Raw genomic sequence first — 22,859 nt, 5'->3', positions numbered from 1 at the left:
ATGAAATGCTTGGGTAAATTCTAGGTTTTAAGTTAAAGACTGGTACTGAGCTACCGCCATTAAAATGACTGCAAAGCCGTCATATAAATTATTAATGTGAATATAAATTATTGAACTTTAACACTGTAAGTCTTTGAACGTCTGGACGTTTTCAGGCTTGTAAATGCGTTTCATGGCTTTAACTTAAATGATAATGATGCTTAAACGAATTTTCTTTATCCTTTCTTTCACAATCATACTTCAGGCTTCAGGCTTCAGACTGTTTGATACTCAGATGTAGTGATATACATCATTAGTTGATATGTGTGTATGTAGATTTTCCCGTTTTATTTTATTGTTGTCCAGTTAATTTGGTTTGCTGAAATGCTTAGTTTAAATGTGGAGTTGAACATTGTGCATTTAAACCCTGTCTGTAAATAAAGCTCAACTTTGATTTGCTATTCGATTTCATTAGTGCCACATGGCCCCCATTTTCCTTATGAGAGGCTTTTTGTGTTTACATGTCAGGCTTTGGTGCATTACACTTATTTTCCATTAAAATGAGACAGTAATAATTAAAAAAAAAAAAGACGTGTAAAGAGTTATATTCGGTAATGAACAATGTAAATGAAAATATCATTTAATATTATATATTTATAAAACAGTTAGGGTGAATAAGTCCTCGCCCTGTCCATTTCTCTGTAATATTGTTGCGGAGCGAGCGGGGCGAGCGAGCAGCAACATATAGTTTGAGAAGAATGTATAGAAGAGAAGTAAATTCCCAAGCAGACTCTGTGATCCCCTTCAGCAGTATGATTTTATCATGTCAGCGGTCACCCCATCTTATTAATATTCAACTGGCTGAAAACAAAAGATAATGACAGGCCCACACGGACTCCACTCGTGAATTGTGATAGCGATGCATTTTAGCCTTTAATTAAATTTTCGCTCTAATGTATGGTTGGCGAAATGGTGCAAAATTCACAAAGTTTATATTCATTCACATTTAATGTTGTTATTATTATTCACGAATATATTTATTCACATTCAACAACTAAATTTATATTCAAGAAACATATTAATTCGCATTTAACGACGTATTTCGAATTCACGAATATATTTACTCACATTTACGGGATGTATTCATTCATATTCAACGGTTTATATTCATTCACATTCACGATCGAAATATTGGTTCAATATGGTGCAATATTCATTCAACATTTTTCTGCGCATCGCCACGTACTGCTGGGTGATATGTCGTAACAAATGACAAACTTTCGTTTGAGTCTTTTTTCTTTGTTGGAGAGTCAACCTTCCGTCTTCGAGGCGGCTAGTTGTACTTTGACATTTTCCGAGTTGCTTTCAAGGGCAACTGATGGTTGAACCGGTGGCATCCAGTTTGATTTAACATGGAACGGATGTGGTTCTTTGGTTTGACCGTGAAAAATATATTGAAAAACATATTGGCGCATTCGCCTTGCAAATTGTTCAAAATCTTGCAAGAGTTGATGCCTGATTTTTGTTCCGTCTCTTACGGGTGTTGGGATAAATTTGAGACCCTTTGATATCACGCTGACTTGGCTGCCAGTAAGTTGGTGGCTTGAAAAATTTTTGAGAAATTTTTCATTAGTCTCACCTGTTTGTGGCGTTTTTTTGGCGCGTTCTACGCCTTTGATTTTTGGATAGGCAAGCGCTCTTAAAATGGTTTGTGCTGGTTGCTGATGGCTCAGAGAATCCGGGGCGTATTCCCTTATATGGGCCATATAGGTATTTGCGGCCCCAAAGGGTATGGGTTTTCGGCCGTTTTGATCACAACTTGGGTATCGATTTGGGCATTTTGGTCTTAAATAGGGTATGGTTTTTGTGCTCTAGTCTTGAATTTGATATGTTTTTTTAGAAGAAGCAACTTTTTCATCATTATCGATAAGACCATGAACAAAAGCCCTTCACAATTATGTTTAGGGCAACTGTTTCAGCCGCAACGGCCATAAATAGTGTATATCCAATTTTTGTTCTGGTCATGAATAGGGTAGGGGAAAATCGCAGATTTTGAAGCGGGCCGCACAACCCCACCCAATTGAATGTTTTTCTGGGAGTACCCCCGGGCAGAGAAGACAATGTTGTAATTTTCAACATGTTTATTTGTGTTAATTACATGTGCTGACACAATAGTCGTGAGTGCCAAGATCTTTTTCTCCAATTCGGTAAGGTTTAAATTGTCGTTGTTTACAATGTTTGGCGCCGGTTGCACTCAAAACGACCATGCCTATTTTCATCAGTACGTCTTGGAGACGAAAGTGTAGGCCTAGTCTTTGATTTGTTTCTAATTTATGGCTGTCAAGCCTTAGTTTATGGAAGCGCGCGAGGGCGTTAACAAGCGCATGTTCGGCAGTTTGCTTTGATGTCTTTGATTTCCATTTGGGAAGCACTATGAGGCGCGATATTGGCCCGAGCAGAGTACTGCAATGATTTCGGACATGTCCGATTGTTCAAATGTCTTTCCAGGTTAAGGATCGAAACCTCTGTTTTGGCAATTTTTGTCTCCATTGAGTGTCGGGTCCAGATATTTTCGTTTGCCCGCTCCCTTTCAGAAAGCGAAATTACGTATTATTACTATTACCCTGTTTTAAAAGATAAGTACAGGATTATTGCTAGATGTTATAAACGTAGCGATTAGTCTGATTGCGTTTAGTCCAGGTTGCTCTTCGAGATCGAGTACCAGGTGCGTTTGAATTCTGTTCATAAAACATGAACAGTCGATCCCTTTGTATGCGTACTTATACGCGAAAAAGGAACTATGCATACCATGGATGCCTTTTTCAGTTGTGGTGTTTGCACCGCCTTCAGCGCGTAATTGTTTTCTGAATGCCTTTTTATGTATGCACTATTCATTAGATACGCAAATTATTGTACACATCATTGACACTGATTTATACTTTACCTAGTTCTTTTTAATTTTAATTTTTCTGCCCTGTACAAGCATAACTAATTGTAACGTTAATCAACCTCTTAATGACTTCGCTGGCAAAAAGTAAAAAGTATGTAACTTGATTGCATCAAATTAGTCGAACAAATAACGTGAAATAATTAGAACAATTACACGGATTCTCACTAAGGGTAACAAAACTTAGTGCGTAGTGCAAGTGGCCATGCAACAGCCCTTTCCCACCCAGTGATGTTTTCAAAGCCTAACAACTATAATAGAATTATCCTGTTGAAGCCAGGCCATATTGTTACTTTTTTTGGAACAAGAAAGTTGGATTCCACACAGCGAAATTTGTAAGGCCTTTAAATAGAAGTCCGGCCTTTCAGTTCCTTTCGGTTTTCCTTTTAGTTTCTTATGTTAGTTATTAAGATGAGCTATAATAATATAACTCAGTGTCTGTTTTAACAAAATTTCTACTTCAGGAATAGAAAATATGAAGTCTTCTTCTAGCGCCAAAGCAACCCACAGGTTTGGCAAAAAGTTTAATTCGGTGTAGCTCAGACTGCTATTGAATCATATAAGAATTACACAAGTCGAATTGCGATTTGAGTTCCCAGCTCTCGTCGTGGCTCCAGTGGTCTGAGGTTGCAAATAAATTAAATAAAAATCGATTTTTTTTCCTTATATTATATGATAAACCGGTCCAAGATGGAAAGGAAAATTTGTAACTCTTCTAGTGTAGGAATAACTCCACAAATAAGAGCTTCTAGAAAAGAGGGTTATGCTATGTGTATTCCTTATCTAAATGGTTTGTTTGGCCAGTGAAAATTAATTAGTGTGCTAGACGAAAACTGTGAAGGGCATTTTGAAAAATTGTGTCACTTATAAACCCTCACAAGTGAAAATTCCATTCTGTTGTCCCGTTTATAAACATAATTCAACATGTGACCTAGCCTAATCGGTTTTTTATAGGCAAAGTCCTTTAGAAAGCTGCGCGAGCTGACTACATTGAAGTATTATGGGCCATCGAGCCATTAAGTTCTAAATAGTAATAACCCATGAAGACATGATTGATCATCGCAGTTATACACACAACTTAAGCAGTTGTGAAATTAAAGCCTGAAAAAAAAAATTCACGCCTGAACGGGATTCGAACCCATGATCTCTGCGATACCGGTGGGATCTGGTCACATTGTGAGTTTCGTAATATACCTGTACATGTAGAAGGTGAAGAATACAAGTGAATATATGAATGACCATATATTTGAACTGCGGAGATAGATATGAAGATATCATTGATTATCGCAATTACACACACAACTTTAGCAGTTGTGAAATTAAAGCCTGAAAAATATTCAGGAACGAAATTTGTTGCTATATTCTCAATCAACTCTATTTTTGCGAGATCTTCGTTTACAAGGAAACCGAACAACCAAATTTGCCGTTTAGTCCACATAATTATTGACATGGGAGCACCTAACAGTGGAAGCTCCAACTTTGAATTCCAGCTGCAAACTTTGTTTACAAGAGCAGTAAGATGCAATTTGTTATTCTCCAGAAGAGAATCCAATACTGAGAAAAGTGCAAGATATACAGGTTATTAACCAAGCTTGAGGACAAGATGGCTGGATATTGGCAAGTTTATTTTTTTGCGTGTTATAAACCGACACGGCCTGGTCAATAAAGGATTTATTTTATGGCTTTCAGAGATATTTTTCTTGCGGGAGACCGCGGGTAGCCCAAGCGCGCAAGATAGAGCCATCTTGCCCTCTCGGGTAGCCAATCACAACGCAGGATTTGCTTCATTTTGCCAGCTCACGGAGCTAGCCATGTAAAGAAAAAGACCACCAACAAAAAGAATACACACACACAAAAAAATGCTCGATAAATCGTTATGTTCACTTCTCTAAGTAGTGATTTCTTTGCTCGGATGCGTAAACTGTTAAGCAATTGCCACATGCACGCTTTGCGAGCCTATCTTTATTGATGCTTTTATACCTGAGACGCTTGACTTTTCTTCTCTTATGGCATAATTGAAAATATACAACATCCGCAGATTTTTCATGGAGTCCACACGATTCCGAATTTTTTGCGGCATCATTTTTGTGGCATCATCCGTTCGTGGGATCGTTTGGGCTCCAAATGGGTGATCAAATCATTTGGGGGCCGGGATCATTTACGGGCCTGTACAACAGATGTTGTTCAAATGCGACTGAATACTCTTCGCATCGCCAGTTTCACGTTAGAATCTCGCCTATTTCTTCGAATTATGTGTATCGAGTCATCTTACGAGGCGTAGAGCTCAATAACTTTGGATAAAAGCTTTCTTTTGCATCCTTTATATTACTTTGAGGACGTGTATTACATAGCATTTCGGATTTCCTACGTTCTACTGATTGTACATTTTAACGCTTTCAAATGAGATATGGTACACAGCTCTGCTGCAAATACGTGTTGAAAATATATAAAAAAGAATGTAATGTGGTAAATTTGTTGTTTTTTTTAGCCGGAAAGAATGAGTCCTTATAAATAAAATAAAACGATCTTTTGATGTCTGAATACAGTCGGTTTATCATTCTTGTCTAGCTCCTCTCTGACCTTTTTGAACTTTTGGTGAGCATGGGTAACGGTTTTCTTTTCTACCCACGCTTTTCTCTTCTCTTCTTTTCTTTTCTTTTCTTCATTTTTATTTATTTATTTATTTATTTATTTTTTAACGCGAGCTGTCAAATTTTGCTAGACAGTATAGAGCAAACTATAACATTTTGACGTCTTTTCCTTATACTTATTTGCTAACCTGTTGTCATTCGCCTTTCTCTTTAACACCTATAGACAGTTTTCGTTTGCGGTTAACTGTACTTAAGATATCAAATATCTAGTCGTGTAAAAACGGCTAAATATAACGACACATGAATATGAAATTAGGAGTCTGACCCCAAATTACAAAGAACACTCACTGTAAAACAATGAGATGCTGTTATGACTTGCCACTGAGTTGATCCATTCGCCCGTTTAATCGACACAAGCTTTTTATTAATCTAAGAAGATGACTTCCCTTCTCTGGGCGGCGTTTGGATGGAGTGTTTTGTTCGTAGCGATCTCAGTTGCGAAACCAACCGATCCATCTCCTAGCCAATTGGCGCAAAAGAGCAAACACGCGCCATCTATGGCAGCGGACGACAAACAGGACAAAAGAAGCTTTGTGATTAATGGGAACTATTACGCTTGTCCAAACTGGGAAATGGAGACCCTTCTTCGAGGTATCCAAGCGCAGCTCTCTGAAATACAGAAACAACAACAGGACATTAAACCAGTGACCAAGAACGAAACAGGTGAGGGAGAGGAAGAGTTCAGAAAAGCAATTTTGTTTCGCTATTATTTTTTTTTTTCTTTTATCGAATGAATCGCGACGTACTCATTAATCAAGTCGTAAAGTACTAGGATAAAGCGTTTCAAGACGACCGCATTACAATTAGGGATGTTTTCATTGAAGAGAACATATTTCCTTATAAGTAGAGAACCCCAGCTTTTGGGAACACCAATCTCTGAGAAAACCTATTTGGCTGCCGTGAATTCATGTGAAAACGCCGAAAGCCAATTCTGAGTTTGACGGCGGCTGTTGTAACTCAATCATATGTATATATTAAGATATTTTTGCATAAAAAAGAGTTGGTTTGCCAAACGAAAGAAATTGAACACCCAATGACCTCCATGTCGTCACGAAAAATACCAACAGCTGCCGCAGCAGCCTTTACATTTAATATATTACCAATAGAAAAGGTAACGTTGCATTTGTTAAAAGTTAAAAAAGGCACGCAAAAACAATGAAGAATTTCGCACCTGCGCCGAGTCAAACCCCCGAAGGCAAAACTTCTCTGAAAAGAGATACCCAACAGCTCGCTTTAATACAATTTCCTCCCTGATTAGTGTCTGCTATACTTTTCCTAGTGAAACAGGTTGTTGTCCAGCTGATGTGGCACAATCCAAATTTCTAGATCAAATTACGTCACAGTTTTCACTTTAGTAGCTTTAAATGTTACCATAAACGGACGATATTTTAGTAAAAAAGAACAATCGTGACGTGACTCAGTGATGCTTCGCTCGGAATTGGCTCGTGCAAGCGTTCCCTTGAGGACGTTCTTGCCCTCGTGAAGTCGCGTGAAATTTAATTGAACATGGAAAATCTTTATCAGGAGTGAATTATTAGCAAGAATAACTCTAGTTATTTGATCGCAGCCGTCATGAGCGACTGTGCTGATGTGTTCAAAGCTGGTGAAACAATCAGTGGTGTATACACGATTAATCCAGATAATGGCGACTCGTTTGATGTTTATTGTGACCAAAAAACAACTGGTGGAGGGTGGACAGTGATACAAAAGCGATTGGACGGCTCGGTTGATTTTTATCGAGGCTGGGCAGACTACAAACGAGGCTTTGGCAACTTGAATGGCGAGTTTTGGCTTGGACTAGACAAGATGCACGGATTGACCAAGGAAGGAAGAAACAGGATTCGTTTCGATCTAGAGGACATTGAGGGAAACACTGCTTATGCTGAATACGACATGATCGCTGTGGCAAGTGAGAGAGCCAAGTATCAACTAAGCCTGGGGGCTTACACTGGTGAGGGAATATTCCCTTTTTTTTTTTAAACAACCGCCGCCATTTATTGTAGTAAACAAATGTATCCTCTTGTAAATATCTTCATCCCTATTCTTATTCATGTTTATGCCGGAATTCCAGAATGTGTGGGTTATGTAACCCTGTTTGTTGAATGTTATTTACGTAATAAAGCGATGAATTACCACGTGCAATATCTCCTTATTTAAAGATCCGTCTTCTTAGATTCGGGGCATTTCGAAAGAGATACGCAAGCCGGTAAGTCTGGAGGGATTTTCTACCCACCCCTCTTACCTTCGGCGACGTGATACACAATCAGTGCTTTCGCATCCAGCCGCTCATTGCCTTTAGGCCACAACGCCAGACAATGAGCGGATTAATTAATGAATGAAAATGGTTTACTATTAAACGCCTGGGTACCCAAATTACATTTTTTTTTTTTTTTTTTTTTTTTTTTGTCATTATTGTTTACCCAGGAACTGCTGGTGATTCTTTTGGCTATCAGCGAGGCGCTCCTTTTTCGACCAAAGATCAAGATAATGACCCGGATGCCCGTCACTGTGCAGTAACTTTTAAAGGAGGATGGTGGTACAGTACCTGTCGCCATTCAAACCTGAACGGTCTCTATCATCACGGTACTCACAAGTCCCGCGCTGATGGCATCAACTGGTATCATTGGAAGGGAGACTACTACTCCGCCAAGAGATCTGAAATAAAAATAAGATCGGCGGATTTTGAGAAATTTTTGTTACTTGCTTGATCATGAATAAATTTTTTTTATTCAAACCTTTAGATGAAAGTGCCTTTGGTTTCTTAACCCTTTAACCCCAGCCAGCCATAAAAAGTTCGGTGTTGATTATGTTTAAAGTCAGGAAATGGAACCTTGATCGATTTTAGGTGTAATGTGAATTTTACAACCAATTTTACGCCAAAAACTGCTCACTTTTTTTTTTTTTTTTTTTTTAGCTACGTCAGAATGCGGTTGATATCCAGAACGGACAGCGGTGCGGATGGATCTATCGTAGCTCTATTATCTGCTAATCAAGAATATCTAATGACGCCTAAATTGATGACGTCACAAGTGCACAAAGTGCATGACCCCACAGCGTACGAAAACGTACGCTTGGCGCTTAAAGGGTTAAGAGAGAACGGTTGAGATAAAATATTCCTTGCACAATCTTGTTGTAATCAAAATTGTGCAAGGAATTTAATTTTAGCCTTGGCTAAATCTATATATTATCTATGATTTCTATATTATTATTTATATATTATCTAATTTTTTAAAGGCAGTAATAGCGCGAGCAATTTCACACAAGAGCATGTATACAATAACAGATGTGCAGAATATTATTTTCAACAAAACGCAGTTAGATTGTAATACGAATGAGACCATTATTTGTCGGCAGTTATTTGCAGGTTACGTGGTGGTCTCCCGACAATAAACATGATGAAAAAGAAGAAAATGTGCATCGAATATAAATAGACCCTTTTCTCAAGCTTCTTTAACCTCTTTAATTCTTTAACCAAATTACAGCCTAAAAAGGAATTGTTGCTTTTAGGCTTAAACTATTTGCCAGACATTTTGTCTTTCCGCCCTTTTTTAAAAGCTACAGTCAGCGGTTCTTCAAATGATCGAGCGGTTACGTAAAACAGAAACGATCTTTTAAAAATGCTTTCACGCGGTTCTCAAGCATACTTGTTTTAAAACTCTCTCCGACCTTTCCGAACTTTTGGTGAGCGTAGCTGACGGTTTTCCTTTTTAATCTGTTTTTTGTTTGTTTGTTTTTTTTGTTTGTTTTAGTTTTTTTTTTTTTTTCTTTTTGTTAGTGTTTTTGTTTTTGGTTCCTTCTTTAATTTTTTTTTTAATCCGTGGGGTGCCGAATGCTGCAAGATAGCATTGAGGTACCTAAATCAGTTTGAGCTCTATTCCTTATACCTCTTTGCTAAATTGTGTTTTCATTCGCCCTCACACTTTAATAACTATAGGCAGCTTTCAGTTGTTGTTGATTTGGGAGGTTAAATATCTAGTCGTACTAGTTTAAACCGCTAGCGACACATACAGGAAACACGAGTCTTACCCCAAAGGACACTCAGTGTGAAACAATGATATGATATTATATTTGTCGCAGGATCGACTTACATGTCACCATTTACCATTCGATCGACGCAAGCTAGGAAGATGACTTTCCTCTCTTGACGTTTGGATTTAGTGTTTTGTTCGTAGCGATCTCTGTTGCAAAACCAACTGTTCCTAATTCTAAACAATTGGCGCCAAATAGCAAACAGACGACAACTGTTGCAGCGGATAGCCTGCAGTACACGCGGATTAGCGGGCTCTAGCGCGAAGCGCGAGAACGAGCGCGAAGCGCAAGGCGAGAAAAATCCGCGGATTTTTCTCGCCTCGCGCTTCTCTCTCGTTCTCGCGCTTCGCGCGCGCTTGTGTATCGTGCTAGAGCCCGCTCTCGCCTTGCGCTTCGCGCGCGCTCGTGTATCGCGCTAGAACCCGCTAAACCGCCTGTACTGCAGGCTAGCAGCGGACGACAAACAGGACAAATGCACCATTGTGGTTAATGGAGACTATTAATACCATGGTCCAAACAAGGAAATGGAGACCCTTCTTCGAAGTATCCAAGCGCAGCTCTCTGAAATGCAAAAACAACGACAGGAAATTAAAACCAGTTACCAGGCAAGAAACAGGCGAGGGAGAAAAACGTTTTAAACCATTTTTTGTTGTTGTTTCGCTAATTTTTCGCCAGTCCATAGAATCGCCACGTGCTCAGTAATCAAGTTCAGGTTAAGTTTTAGTACTGAGTGTCCCAAGCGACCACCTTGGTGTCCCCTCTCAATAAGATATGTTTTCATTGCGAAGAACATATTTCCTGCATATTTGGCTGCATGACATCACGTGAAGTTGCTATAAATCTGCATTGTGTTTAACGGCGGCCATTTTAACTCAAACATCAGTTTACATTTTTGCTTTGGAACCTGACTAATGAAAGGGAATTGCTGTCTAACTGATATGTAACGCTAGCCAGATGTATAAATCAAATAACGCCAGGACCTATAAATACATTAATAAACAACTCATACGGAATGGCAAACCGATATTATGGTTAATTTCCCTTTTGCGGTACCACACGCAAAGAGAATAATTGCCACCGCAGAAACACCCATGGTCGTATATTAGATTTCAGTATATCAGCGTTGTGACTAAGATATCAATATACATCATTCATTCTAGCTCTACTCGGCAAAAAGTTTAAATTTTAGCTGGACACGTAAATTTTCTTTTCTCTGTGTTCGTTATGGAACTTATTTCTCGTTCCCAAGGATGTAGAATTGCGAAGTCTCAAACCCGGCAAAGGCTGTCAGGGCCCTGTAACTCCAGCGCTTGAGGCCGATGCATGAGTTAATGAGGATTTTTTCGCCCATCTTGTGTCGCGGGTACAGCTTTATCTCAAGAATCTCTCCATCACACCTTAACTCCCTAGTGGAATCGGTTTAGGCTTTATCCCAGGATATCTGTTTTGGAGTAGAATTGGACACTACTTCTTTGACCCTCTTCGTTAGCCATGAGGGTCACTCAGAACTTGAGTCCCTTCAGCTCACTGACTCACGGAGAGAATGACCACTAAATCTTGCAGTTAAATTGGTAGTTAGCTTTTGTCTTCAAACGTGTGGGCCAGAGTCCCAGATTTCTCTCTCGGCTCCGTCATGTTCTACTCTGCTCTGGTCTACGCTATATTTTAGCATCGTAATATCTTAGGAAATATGTTATTATGAAGATTTAATCAAATTGGCTGTGAACCACTGAACTTGGATAATGATATTAATTCCTAAGCCATGGGGTTAACTTCCAAGAAATTTGTACAATGCTCTTTTTCTACTTTTGTTTTTATGAGCGCTCGGGCACTTTTTAAAAAAAAGTTTAAGAAAGTTTTATTTGAAACAACATATAATATTTTTATGATAAAAAAATAGGTCACCCAATTAAGCGTAATACAAGAGTTGCATGAAAAACTTTGCCTGAATTATAAGAGTTTGCATGGAGTTCAGAAGATGACATTTTTGCACATCGAGTGGCATCACTCCTTCTCATCCTGAGGCGCTTAAATGAGATTCAAGATTCGTCCTTATCTCATTTAAACTCATCAGGGGTCAGGATATATCTCCCCCATATCACTCGGTGCACTGGGCTGCGAACCATTTATATACAGGTCAGCGGATTGGCAAGTCGCTATTGTCTAACTGGAATCGAAGGATCGAGTGAACCTCACATCCATACCTATATCTCGGATTAACGACTACGTCTTTATCCGAGTTAAAAAGGAATTCCTGTATATTAACCAGGTGTGACACTAATCTCAGTTATTTTGCTGCAGCCGTCAGGAGAAACTGTGCTGATCTGTACAAATCTGGTGAAACTTGAATCAGTGGTGTGTACACGATCAACCCAGATGATGCCAACCCTTTTGATGTTTACTGTGACCAGAAAACAGCCAGTGGAGGGTGGACAGTGATCCAATAGAGATTAGACGGCTCTTTTCATTTCAACCGTGGTTGGGCAGACTACAAACAAGGGTTCGGTAACCTGAATGGTGAGTTCTGGCTTGGACTGGACAAGATGCATCGACTGATCAAGGAAGGAAGAAACAGGATTCCAGTAGAACTTGAAGACTCTGAAGGAAACACTGCCTATGCTGAATACGAAATGTTTGCTGTGGCGAGTGAGAGAGCTAAGTATCAACTAAGCCTGGGGACTTACACTGGTGAGGGAATGAAACTGAATTATATTAGATGCCATTGTTAAACTTTTGCTGCCATTTAAAGCTCTCCAAATGACCTCTCCAAAAGATTATATACAAGATAGCAATCTTCGGCTGTCGTTGGAGTGATTCATGCGAGACATACAACGGCTTTCACTTGACTGAAAATAATTCGCATTTTGGTTTTGGTTTGGTTTTGCATTATTACGTTTACTGCGCTGGATTGGCTTAAAATATCGCGCCTATCTCTTATCCAATCACATTGCCTGTGCTAACTGTGTGCATTGTGATAATTGGCCAAAGTGATTATTTAGACTCTCGTTTAACGACACCAAGAGACTCAGGAACTGATCTAATTCGTAAAGTAAAATATATATCCTGTATTTTAGTAAGAATTTTAGTGAAGTATTTTATTAGGCATTTTTAGCCGAGGAAAATGTGCTACCTTTGTACTGGACATCTGCAAAATAATAGGTTAGACATTCAATTCTTCTCTAGCTCGACTGAATAAGGACTACAAACCGAAGGCCCCGTTCCCTGCATCGTCAGTGCTACATGGTCAGCAGGGGACGTTAAAAACCTACACACTTATCGCAAAAAGTAGGGAACGGAGTTCCCGTTGTTCGTGTGTGGTCTGGCCTTATCTCACTGGTTGGTACTTCACGTAGGGTCAACCTCATTGTGCCTTCCCCCTTGGACAGAATTGTCCAAGAAAAATTGCTCTGTGCCTATTTCTTTTTATAGACCTCTCTGCTTTTCTTTCTTTCTTTTTTTTTTTTTTTTTTTTTCATTTGATTAGTAAGAATCCCTTTCATTCTGACATAAGACTGACGTAAGATTGGGAGTTTTTTCATAACTCATCAGTCGATATTTGAATCACAGTTTAATATAAACCGACACTGTCAAATTATTTGCGTCTAGTCTATTGTTTAAACTTCAATTTTGAGATATTCGTTCTCCACTGCAGCAGGAGAATTTCTTCTTGAGCGTTCATAAATTAATAGTTTCATCGCGAGTGAACACCTCTGTAAAACCCATAATATGTACGATATTCTCTCATCTTTTTTTACCCAGAAACTGCTGGTGATTCTTTTGCCTATCACCGTGGAGCTCCTTTTTCGACCAAAGATCGAGATAATGACGTGGTCGCCCATCACTGTGCAGTAACCTTTAAAGAAGGATGGTGGTACACCCGCTGTCATGACGCAAACCTGAATGGTCTCTATCATAATTATACTCACAAGTCCCGCGCTGATGGAATCAATTGGTATCATTGGAAGGGCGATTTCTACTCTGCAATGAGATCTGAGATGAAAAGAAGACCAGCAGAATTTTCTAATCTGTAGCCTGTTGGCTATAATTACTTGATTATGAATAACATTAACTGTGTTGAAATCTTTAGCCGAAAATTCCATTTATCTCTTGAGACGCGCTTTTGCTCCATGTGTTTTAGAGAAAAAGACAGGAAAAATAGAGGGGAAAGAAAACCTTTACACAAAACCCAGGACAAACGATGCATCCAAGCAAGTATAAAAGGGAATGGTCCTTAAAAAATATTGAGATGGTCCTTAGCAATATAAAATATAAAACACAAAAATTACACCAAAGAACTCTCAGTGTGTAACAATGAGATGACGTTATATCTGTAGCCGAGTTAACTTGCACAACACCAAGCCTAATCACTGAAAAGCGGAGCTCCCATAAAATACTAATCATTTACTCCAAACAATAACCTTATTCGATCGACGTAACGTTTATATGTGACTTTCGTTCTCATGGCGTTAGGATGGAATGTTTTGTTTGTAGCGATCTCTGCTGGGAAGCCAGCTGTGCCTAATTCTAAAAAGTTGGCGCAAAATAGCAAACACACGACATTGTAGTCGCGGACAACAAGCAGGGCGAATGTGGCATTGTGGTCAATGGTTCTCCATAAACCACAATGCTACATTCGTCATTACGCTGGTCCAAACAAGGAAATCTTGACCCTTCTTCGAGGAATCCAAGCGCACTCTCCGCAACACAACAACTACAGGAAATAAAACCAGTCGACGAGAGCGAAACAGGCTAGCGGGAAGAAAAGTCCAAACTACAATTTGCTTGGCTAATTTTTCGCTTATCTAGTGAATCGCGACTTACTCATAGATCATTTTCACGTGTTGTACGTTTCAAGGCAACGGCAAAGGTGCCCCATTGCAATAAGAAATGTTGTTATAAGGGAGAACATATCTCCCTATAGGGAAAGAAAGTTGGTTCTTTATGAACACCAATTTGGCTGCTGTGACGCCAAATGAAAACGAAATTCGTCACTGTTTCACGAACGCGATAAACGTTGCGTTGCAGTCTGCTTGTACGGAAAGCGCAAACTGCGTTTCGCGTAGAAGACATTTCAAGTTCATGACCAGACGTTACGAATTGGAAGTGAACTAAAAATAATAGCTGAAATATGATAATTGTACCCTGTGGACGAAGTCGCTCCGAATTTTATACCGACCACAAAGCGGCTTCTGGGATCTGCCGCCGCTTAACAGACTTAATAAGTGACAACAGGTTTTTCCGCTCTGAACTCTAACTAGGGGACTGACGGGCGTTGAGAGGCCTAACTGGCTGGAAGACTGTGCTTGACTCGGGAATTATCTCAGAGCAACTCGCTTGCTGCGGGAAAGGAAACTGTCACGGGTTCCAAAGTACCGTTGGATCTGCTACAGCTGAGATCAGGACACTCAGAGAACTTGGACTTCACACGTTTATTCTTCGTACTTCGCTATACGTCTACGATGTACAACTCGTTGACGTAAAATCGGCTCACAAGAGTGCGAGCACCGCTTTTGTATCACACAACTCAAATTAACATTATAGAAAACAACAAACATCAGAACAAATGGAAGGAGACTGAATAAAATCTTCTTACAACTAAAACAAAACGAACGGATTCAGCTGGAAAGTTCACAAACCAACGCACAGCTAGACAACGTCAGCTTAAACTATGAAAGGACAACCTAGATGACATGAATAGAGTTGGCTTCATTGAAATCGTCAGCTAACTAAACTCAGTTTTACAAAATAAATTTGCCAACAAAACTCAACAAAAGATATATACGTAGGCTGTATACTCAGCGTAGAAAGCTGCATAAAGATACATTATTTTTCGGCTCAGGTAAAAAAAACTTGAAACTAGAAGAAAATTACTTGTCCAATGTTTTTCTCATTTCACAATATTAAAATTTGAACAGCGAAGCCCATTACGCAAGTGTATTGAAACTTATTTACTTAAAATGCAATATAGATTGCTTTATCGCAAGTCACTGTTTATCTAAGTCCTGAACACGAAAGAATTGTCAACAAAATACCAGTAAAACAATGCTCCAACAAAGTAGAAGTCGTATTTTTTTAACATTGTTACTATATTTTTCCCTTGACAAGAAGATATCAGAAAGATGAACGAAGACGTGATTATGTGTAGGAAAGTGCTTCAGTCAACAGGTTGCAGTTTTAAAGTGTATGAGAAATGTATTGCCTTATGATCTAAGAAGGAATATCTACATGTCATTTATTGCGCTCGATAACCGTCCACAGACCTTGTCATCTGTAATGAGCACTCAGCTGAGAAATTGCAAGAAATGAATTAAAGGGCTGTTCGTCTAAATATAGCCCTAAAAACACGAAAAAACATAACCCATAGAGTTTATTATGATTGTCAGTTACCACTAAATAACAACAGACTTGACGACTGTTGATCTGAGAAGATGACTGTAACAGCTGTTGTGGTGGTGTTTGGTTGGAGTTTCTTGCTGACAGGGATCTCTGCCGCGAGCACTAATGTTTCTGTGTCTAAATCGTCGGCCCAAAATGGCCAAGGGACAACAGTGGCTCCAGCGGGTGACAAATGCGGCACTGTGGTTTATGGAAACTACTACGCCGGGGTGAACAAGGAGGTCAAAGCCATTCTTCAGGGAATCCAAGCTCAGTTGTCCGAAATGTAAGAACAACTACTGGAAATTAAAATATGTAATGGCAACAAAACAGGTGAAGAAAAAGATCAGTGCTTCGCTCATTGAAGACCACCTTTTCAATCCTTCGTCAGCTAATTTCTGACCTACCTGATAACATTAAATATGCAATTCTAAATGACTAGCTTCGTGCTAGCTTAAGTTAACTTGCGCAAAATTCAGTGTGAATTTTCGAGAATTTTAAGGATCAGGAAAATTGAGTCCGAATAGTGCTTTCAATTTTCGCTCGTAAGAAATCTCCGCAGTTCAGAACTGAATCGAATTTGATTTAGCCTTGCGGCTTAAAGGATTACATTTCTTTTTTTTTTTTCGCAAACCTCAAGCCATAAAGAAACCTGTTTCAAACTTGTGAAGCCTTGTGTAAAATTAACAAGTATGAAACTTACAGCGTAAATACTATTTGGCTTGTTAGTCTAGCACTTTCACAGCCCGAGACTGCGCGCTGGCAAAAATGTTAAAGTGAGTTAATTCCTTTCCGTAGGCAACAATAGACACTGTGCTGATCTGTACAAAGCTGGGGAAAGAATTAGTGGTGTGTACTCGATTAATCCAGATGATGGTGACCCTTTCGATGTTTACTGTGACCAGAAAACAGCCGGTGGAGGATGGACAGTGATACAAAAGAGATTGGACGGCTCGGTTGATTTTTACCGAGGCTGGGCAGACTACAAACGAGGGTTCGGCAACCTGAATGGTGAGTTCTGGCTTGGACTGGACAAGATGCACCGACTGACCAAGGAAGGAAGAAACAGGATTCGAGTAGATTTAGAGGACACTGAAGGAAAAACTGCCTATGCTGATTACGACATGTTCGCTGTGGCGAGTGAGAGAGCCAAGTATCAACTAAGCCTGGGGACTTACTCTGGTGAGGGAATGAAACTGAATTAGATGGAACCAGTAACTAACGTAAAATTAAAATTTTCTATATTCCTTTTTTTAGACTACCGTCGCCATTATATTTATCGTAGTAAACAAATGTCTCCTTTATCTCTTGTAAATATCTTTATCCCTATTAAACGCCTGGAAACCCAAATTACTTTTTTTTTTGTCATTATTGGTTATCCAGGAACTGCTGGTGATTCTTTTGCCTATCACCTTGGCGCTCCTTTTTCGACCAAAGATCGAGACAATGATGCAGATGACCGTAACTGTGCAGTAACCTTTAAAGGAGGATGGTGGTACATTGGCTGTCGCCATGCAAACCTGAATGGTCTCTATCATCACGGCCCTCACAAGTCCCACGCTGATGGTATCATCTGGCAGCAGTGGAAGGGAGACTACTACTCCGCCAAAAGATCTGAAATGAAAATAAGACCAGCAGATGTTTAGAAATTTCTACTGAATGTGTAGCCTGTTGGTCGCTTGTTTAATGGTGAATAAATTGATTTTATTCAAATCTTTAGCCGAAATTCCTTTGATCTAGTGAGAGAAAAGGTCGGAAAGAATATAAATTGCTAAGAATCAAGCAGGTTCTTTTCTTGCACCTTTTAGATGATCAGTTTCTCCACCATGTGTATGAATGAGATAAAAAGGCACAAAGAAGAAAGAGATAAGAAAGCCTTTACACTAAAACGAGAACAAAATTATGCATCCAATCAAATAGAGGAAGTGGTCGTTAAAAGATTCAGGGTTACAAGAGTGCTGCCCAAGATTAAGATTAAAAGTTTCATTTCATTTGAGCGGTCACTCACCAGGGTTTCATCTATAGAGACGGCAACTTTCTACAAAATAGTTAAACAAATCACAAAAAAAACACTGCTCACTAGTTTTCATTGTTTGGATTTTAAATGAAAGAAGATATCAATAAGATATCTTTATTTCATTTCGAAGCGAAAGCATGTCAACTTATAACAAAAGAGGATAATGGGTAAAAAAGTATATAGACCTTATTCCAAAGGTAGTTCCTCTTAAATTATTTTTAGATCAATGCTGTGCCTTGGACGTAAGTTTGTCTGATCACTTCTTTCTGCTTGCAGCGGACAAATTCCTTGAAAGTCTACCCCGACTGACATTTCACAACTCGATGGGTTCGATTTGTTCGAAATATCAGAAAAAATTTAGAAGTCCTCCGAAAGTTGCCCAAGTCTAAGTTATTTCCCTTTAATTCAGAAATGCAAGCAGTGACGAAATTGAGAGATTTGACGAAGTTTCGTCAAACGGAGTAAATAATATTCATGGATTAAACGATTATGGCGAATTTTAGTCAAATTTGTCAAAGCGAAAATAGCTTAGCGGAATGGACGAGTTTGCAATTTTTGGCCACCTGTGTAAATAACATGACGTGTGCATCTCAGTTTAGTTGCAAGCTTTCTGTCGAGCTTAGACGCGAGTTGCTTTTCTTAAAGTTTCGGCAATGTGAATATACTTCTTAACAATCAAAACCCTGTAATGATCAGCGATATTTCGTGTAAGTTCAGATATGCGCATCGTACCACGACTGGATAGCCATTTTGGAATAAAACTTGGATCTTGTTTACTAAAGCTGTTTTTATCCAAATCCATCGTGCTCTTGGAACAAGGAGAATATTACATGGTGTAAGCAGTAAAGTACGAAACAGAAATTCAGTCACCGTGGGGGAAAATCTCGACCAAATGGAAGAGGTTCAAACAGAAATACACAAGTTACCAAATTGCGACCAGAATAAGCTCGAAGGATAGTGCAACCAGGGTAGCAACACTTTTTATAGTCATCGGCAACGATGCTATCGAAGTTTCCCACACTCTAACCTGGGATGCAGAGGAACAAAAAAAAATGTCAGCTACGAGACATACAAATTCTTCTCAAGAGCCCAAGAAAGCGGCGAAAGTATCGACCAGTACGTGACGATATTATGTGAATTTGAAACATTGAAGAACTCTCTCATCAAGGACCGAATTGTACTTGGTGTAAACCACACAAAAACAAGAGAATGATTACTCGGGGTGCCAGACCTTACACTTGAAAAAGCATTAGATGTGGTACGATCTGCAGAAGCAACGAATTGGACAGCGACTCATCAGTGCATGGAATTGAAAGGGAGAAGAACAAGTCAACCTACAAGAAAACAGCCTCAGATAATGAAGGAAAAAACCTCCGAGCAACACGTTCAGTTGCTGGAACTGTGGAACCAGACATGGCGCAAGGGAGTGTCCTGCATATGGCCAAAACATGTAACTGTTGTCAGAGACGAAATCGCTTCCAGAGTGTGTACAGATCACTGAAAAAAGTCCATGGACTGGACGTAGAGCAACAAGAAGAAGAACATGATCTTGACTCAACCCTATCTGTAGGAGCCGTCACTGCAGAAGTTCAGATCCAGAATGAGGAGTGCTATGTGATGTTGCCAGTAAAAGGACAGACACCGGTTCTCAAATCAACATCGTACCATTAGAAAACCTAAAGAAGATAGTTGGAAGCACTCCACAGATAAATGCCTGCACCCATAATCTAGTCAGTTATTCTGAGGACAAGCTAACTGTACTTGGCACTGTTAAACTACCAGTGAAATCCAAAACAGATGTAGAACATGAGCTGACGTCATTCATTCCAGATAGTGGAAACAAATCAATCAGAATTTTTGGGACTCACATCATCTCAAGATCTGGGTCTAATCAAAGTAGTTCTGGCGGTCAAGACAGAGAAAAAAGCAAACCGAACCGGACAGAGGTGAGGAAGTCACGAAGTTGTCTGAAGAACTGAAAGAAGAAGTACTGCAGAAATACACACGAGTATTCACTGGGTTGGGACGTTTGGAGAAACCTTACCATATTGAAGTATACCCTACTGTGACACCTGTCGTTAGCCCGCCTAGAACCGTCCCAGCAGCTATTCGCGACATGGAAAAGCGAGGTGTTTTTCGCAAGGTAGAAGAACTCACTGATTGGATCAGTTCTTTGGCCATTGTTGAAAAGGCTAATGGTAGTTCTGAGTTTGCGGATCTGTTTAGATCCAAAGCACCTCAATAAAGCAATAAAGCGAGAACATTTTCCCCTACCCATCATCAAAGACATCACTACACGCATGGCAAATGCAAAATGGTTCGCCAAGCTAGATGCAAACCGAGGATACTGGCAGATGCCTCTTGACGAAGAAAGTCAACTTCTAACTACCCTCAATACACCGGTTGGGCGGTACTGCTATCAGGTCACTCCATTCGGAATCACATCTGCCCGAGAAGTCTTTCAAAAGCGGATGAGTCAACACTTTGGTGAATTGGAAGGAGTAGAAACCGACATCGATGACATAATAGTGCATGCAGAAACAGAAGTAAAACGTCACCATCGTCTACTAGCAGTCCTGGAAAGTGCCATCACCAACTGATAAGAAAGGATTAGAAAGACTCTTTGGAACAGTCAATTATCTGGGAAAGTTCATCCCAAATCTGGCAACTGTCACTGAACCTATCAGAGTTCTACTACGAAAGGACATTGGATTTCGGTGGTTTCGATCAGTAGACGTTTTTAACTAGCATCACTCCCTGAATTGTGCAACACGAGTTCCAATTACTAATGACTACTTTTGTTAGTGCGCACACGTTCTGTGCATCACGCAAGGCATGGTTTAACCGCCCCCCACGCGCTTGATCTGGCAATTGACGTAATCAGCTACGCTGCAAGTACACCACTAAAATGAAAGCAAAATTTTTATACTGTGACCAAATCAAGTTTATTGAACCTGTACTAACACCAGGAATACCAGAACAGCAGCGTATTGCTAACCACTAACTGTCGGCGGCTTCCAGCTGAAAACCTAGCTGCTATCTGTTGAAAATTATGCTGAAATCCAGCTGTAAGCATGTTTATTATATAGCTAGCTCCGCGAGCGGGCAAGATGAATCAAATCCTGTGCTGTGATTGGCTACCCGAGCGGGCAAGATGGAGCTATCTTGCCCGCTCGGGACTACCCGCCGTGTCCCGCGAGAAAAATTTCCCCGAAAGCAGTATAATAAATCCTTTATTGACCAAGCTTGTTCGGCCAAGATGGCTGGATATTGGCCTCGTTCTTTTTTTGCGAGTTTATGGACCTCGACTCCGTCTCGGTCCATAAACGCGCAAAAAAAGAACTTGGCCAATATCCAACCATCTTGACCTCACACTTGGTCAATAACCCATATACCTACAGATGGCGTAGTGCGCGCGCAAAACAAGTGCGACAGACGCAAATGTTATATCGGGGAGGTGACAGGAAGAAAAGTAACGGGCACCGTAAAAGTTTTCAAACTTTGAAAACTTTTACCATGCCCGTTACATTTAAAAAACGCATGGTTTCCCCTACATTTTAAGTTATCAAATGAAAGTGGCAAGTCTATTCAACACGTGATTAGTTTCTAGTGTTGATGAAAAGCTATTTAGACTGTATTTTAGCTAAACAAAGGGAAGGCTGTTAGCGACGCTAAAAGTTTTATTGCAACGATTTTGTTATTAAAAAGTTTTATGTTACCATTTAAGGTGTAGTCTTCAGATCTTTATAAATGTGTTTGCTTTTCTGTATGCGAATTCTAAGGAAATCTGTGAAGAAATATCCTTTCCTTCTTTTTTCAAAAAAAGGTTATTTCAAGACCAAAAATCTCAAAAAATGCGCTGCTACCCCCATTTTTCTTTGTGAATTCCAGTAGCCCTTGCAAAGATCTACTCTTTTCCCATGGTTCTAATCTGGCGCAGAAACCTTTTTCTTTAGCATGTTTAGTAGGCAGCGTCCTTAACTGGCCACTGTCAAGTGATGAATCTCAGCTTTGCAATACAAAATTGCCCTAAATTTGACAGAAACTTTCGCTTCTTCTTTTTTGACCATTTTACCCAACTCTGTATCTTTTTTCTAAAAAAACGGAGAGCAAAAAATTCAAATGTAGCGGTATAAAACTGCGATCTGGTTAGGCAGCGTGGTAGATGTGTTACCGAAGAATTGCATGGCGTGACACCGTGGAAAAGAGACTGATTTAGAAATATCAACGTTACACTTACGTCTTCGTTCCCGGCACACAATTTATCATTTCAAGCCTTTATCATCAGTGTCAATGCTCTGTTACAACTTCACGCGCCATCCTACTTTTGACTACTTGTCTAAGCGCGTGCGCCAGAGTGAACATGCGCGCGCGAAATTTAAATTTGATACTTTTAAAAGCAGGATGACGCGTGTAGTTTTAACAGCGTACTTACCGTAACGAAGACTGCATTAGACAGTTGAAATCCAGGTGTGCTGCAAATAATTGGTGATAGAATATATTCAGGACAAAGAGAAGATTTGCAGGTAAAGAGTCTCAATTATTGCAATGCTTTCCTTCTGTATATTTTTCTGCAAAAGCTTTTTACTTCTTTTTCGCCATCAAGAGACGATGCAAATGCGTTTTTGTCAAAAAAAATATCCTTGCTGTAAACATGGATAGTAAAGAAATTTGAAAAGTTTAACTTGCAGGACAATCCAACCGCATAAGTGAAAAGACATACCTATATCTATTGCAAGCTAAAACGATCGCAGTACAGACTTAATCGCTGAGTTAGACCGCATACACGAAGTAGTTTCGAGTATTTAGTTTGAAAACTTCCGACAGAATTACAGTAATCGGGTTCTGCTTTTGGTGCTTT

The 22,859-nt window shown here is 39.7% G+C and overlaps 1 protein-coding gene and 2 pseudogenes across 2 annotated transcripts; all 3 read left to right on the top strand.

Moving 5' to 3' along the window:
* Window positions 1-5,609: 5,609 nt before the first annotated feature.
* Window positions 5,610-8,988, top strand: LOC110043742 (microfibril-associated glycoprotein 4-like). Its single transcript, XM_020749240.2, has 3 exons — window positions 5,610-6,240; window positions 7,145-7,528; window positions 8,002-8,988. Exons 1-3 carry the CDS (start codon window positions 5,955-5,957, stop codon window positions 8,283-8,285), a joined length of 954 nt encoding a protein of 317 aa, XP_020604899.2. The 5' UTR covers window positions 5,610-5,954; the 3' UTR covers window positions 8,286-8,988.
* A 3,161-nt stretch (window positions 8,989-12,149) lies between these two features.
* Window positions 12,150-13,637, top strand: LOC110043677 (techylectin-5A pseudogene; annotated as a pseudogene).
* Window positions 13,638-15,092: 1,455 nt separating this feature from the next.
* On the top strand, window positions 15,093-19,669 carry LOC149109702 (fibrinogen C domain-containing protein 1-B-like; annotated as a pseudogene). Its single transcript, XR_016208756.1, has 4 exons — window positions 15,093-16,314; window positions 16,780-17,163; window positions 17,365-17,644; window positions 19,270-19,669. The product of XR_016208756.1 is annotated as a fibrinogen C domain-containing protein 1-B-like (transcript).
* The last annotated feature ends 3,190 nt before the right edge of the window (window positions 19,670-22,859 follow it).

The sequence above is a fragment of the Orbicella faveolata genome, unplaced genomic scaffold, assembly GCF_042242905.1.
Source record: "Orbicella faveolata isolate gen_17 unplaced genomic scaffold, um_ofav_v1 contig_25, whole genome shotgun sequence".
NCBI lineage: Eukaryota > Metazoa > Cnidaria > Anthozoa > Scleractinia > Merulinidae > Orbicella > Orbicella faveolata.
Note: the sequence above shows the minus strand (reverse complement) of the source record. Positions and strands in the feature narration are given on the sequence as shown.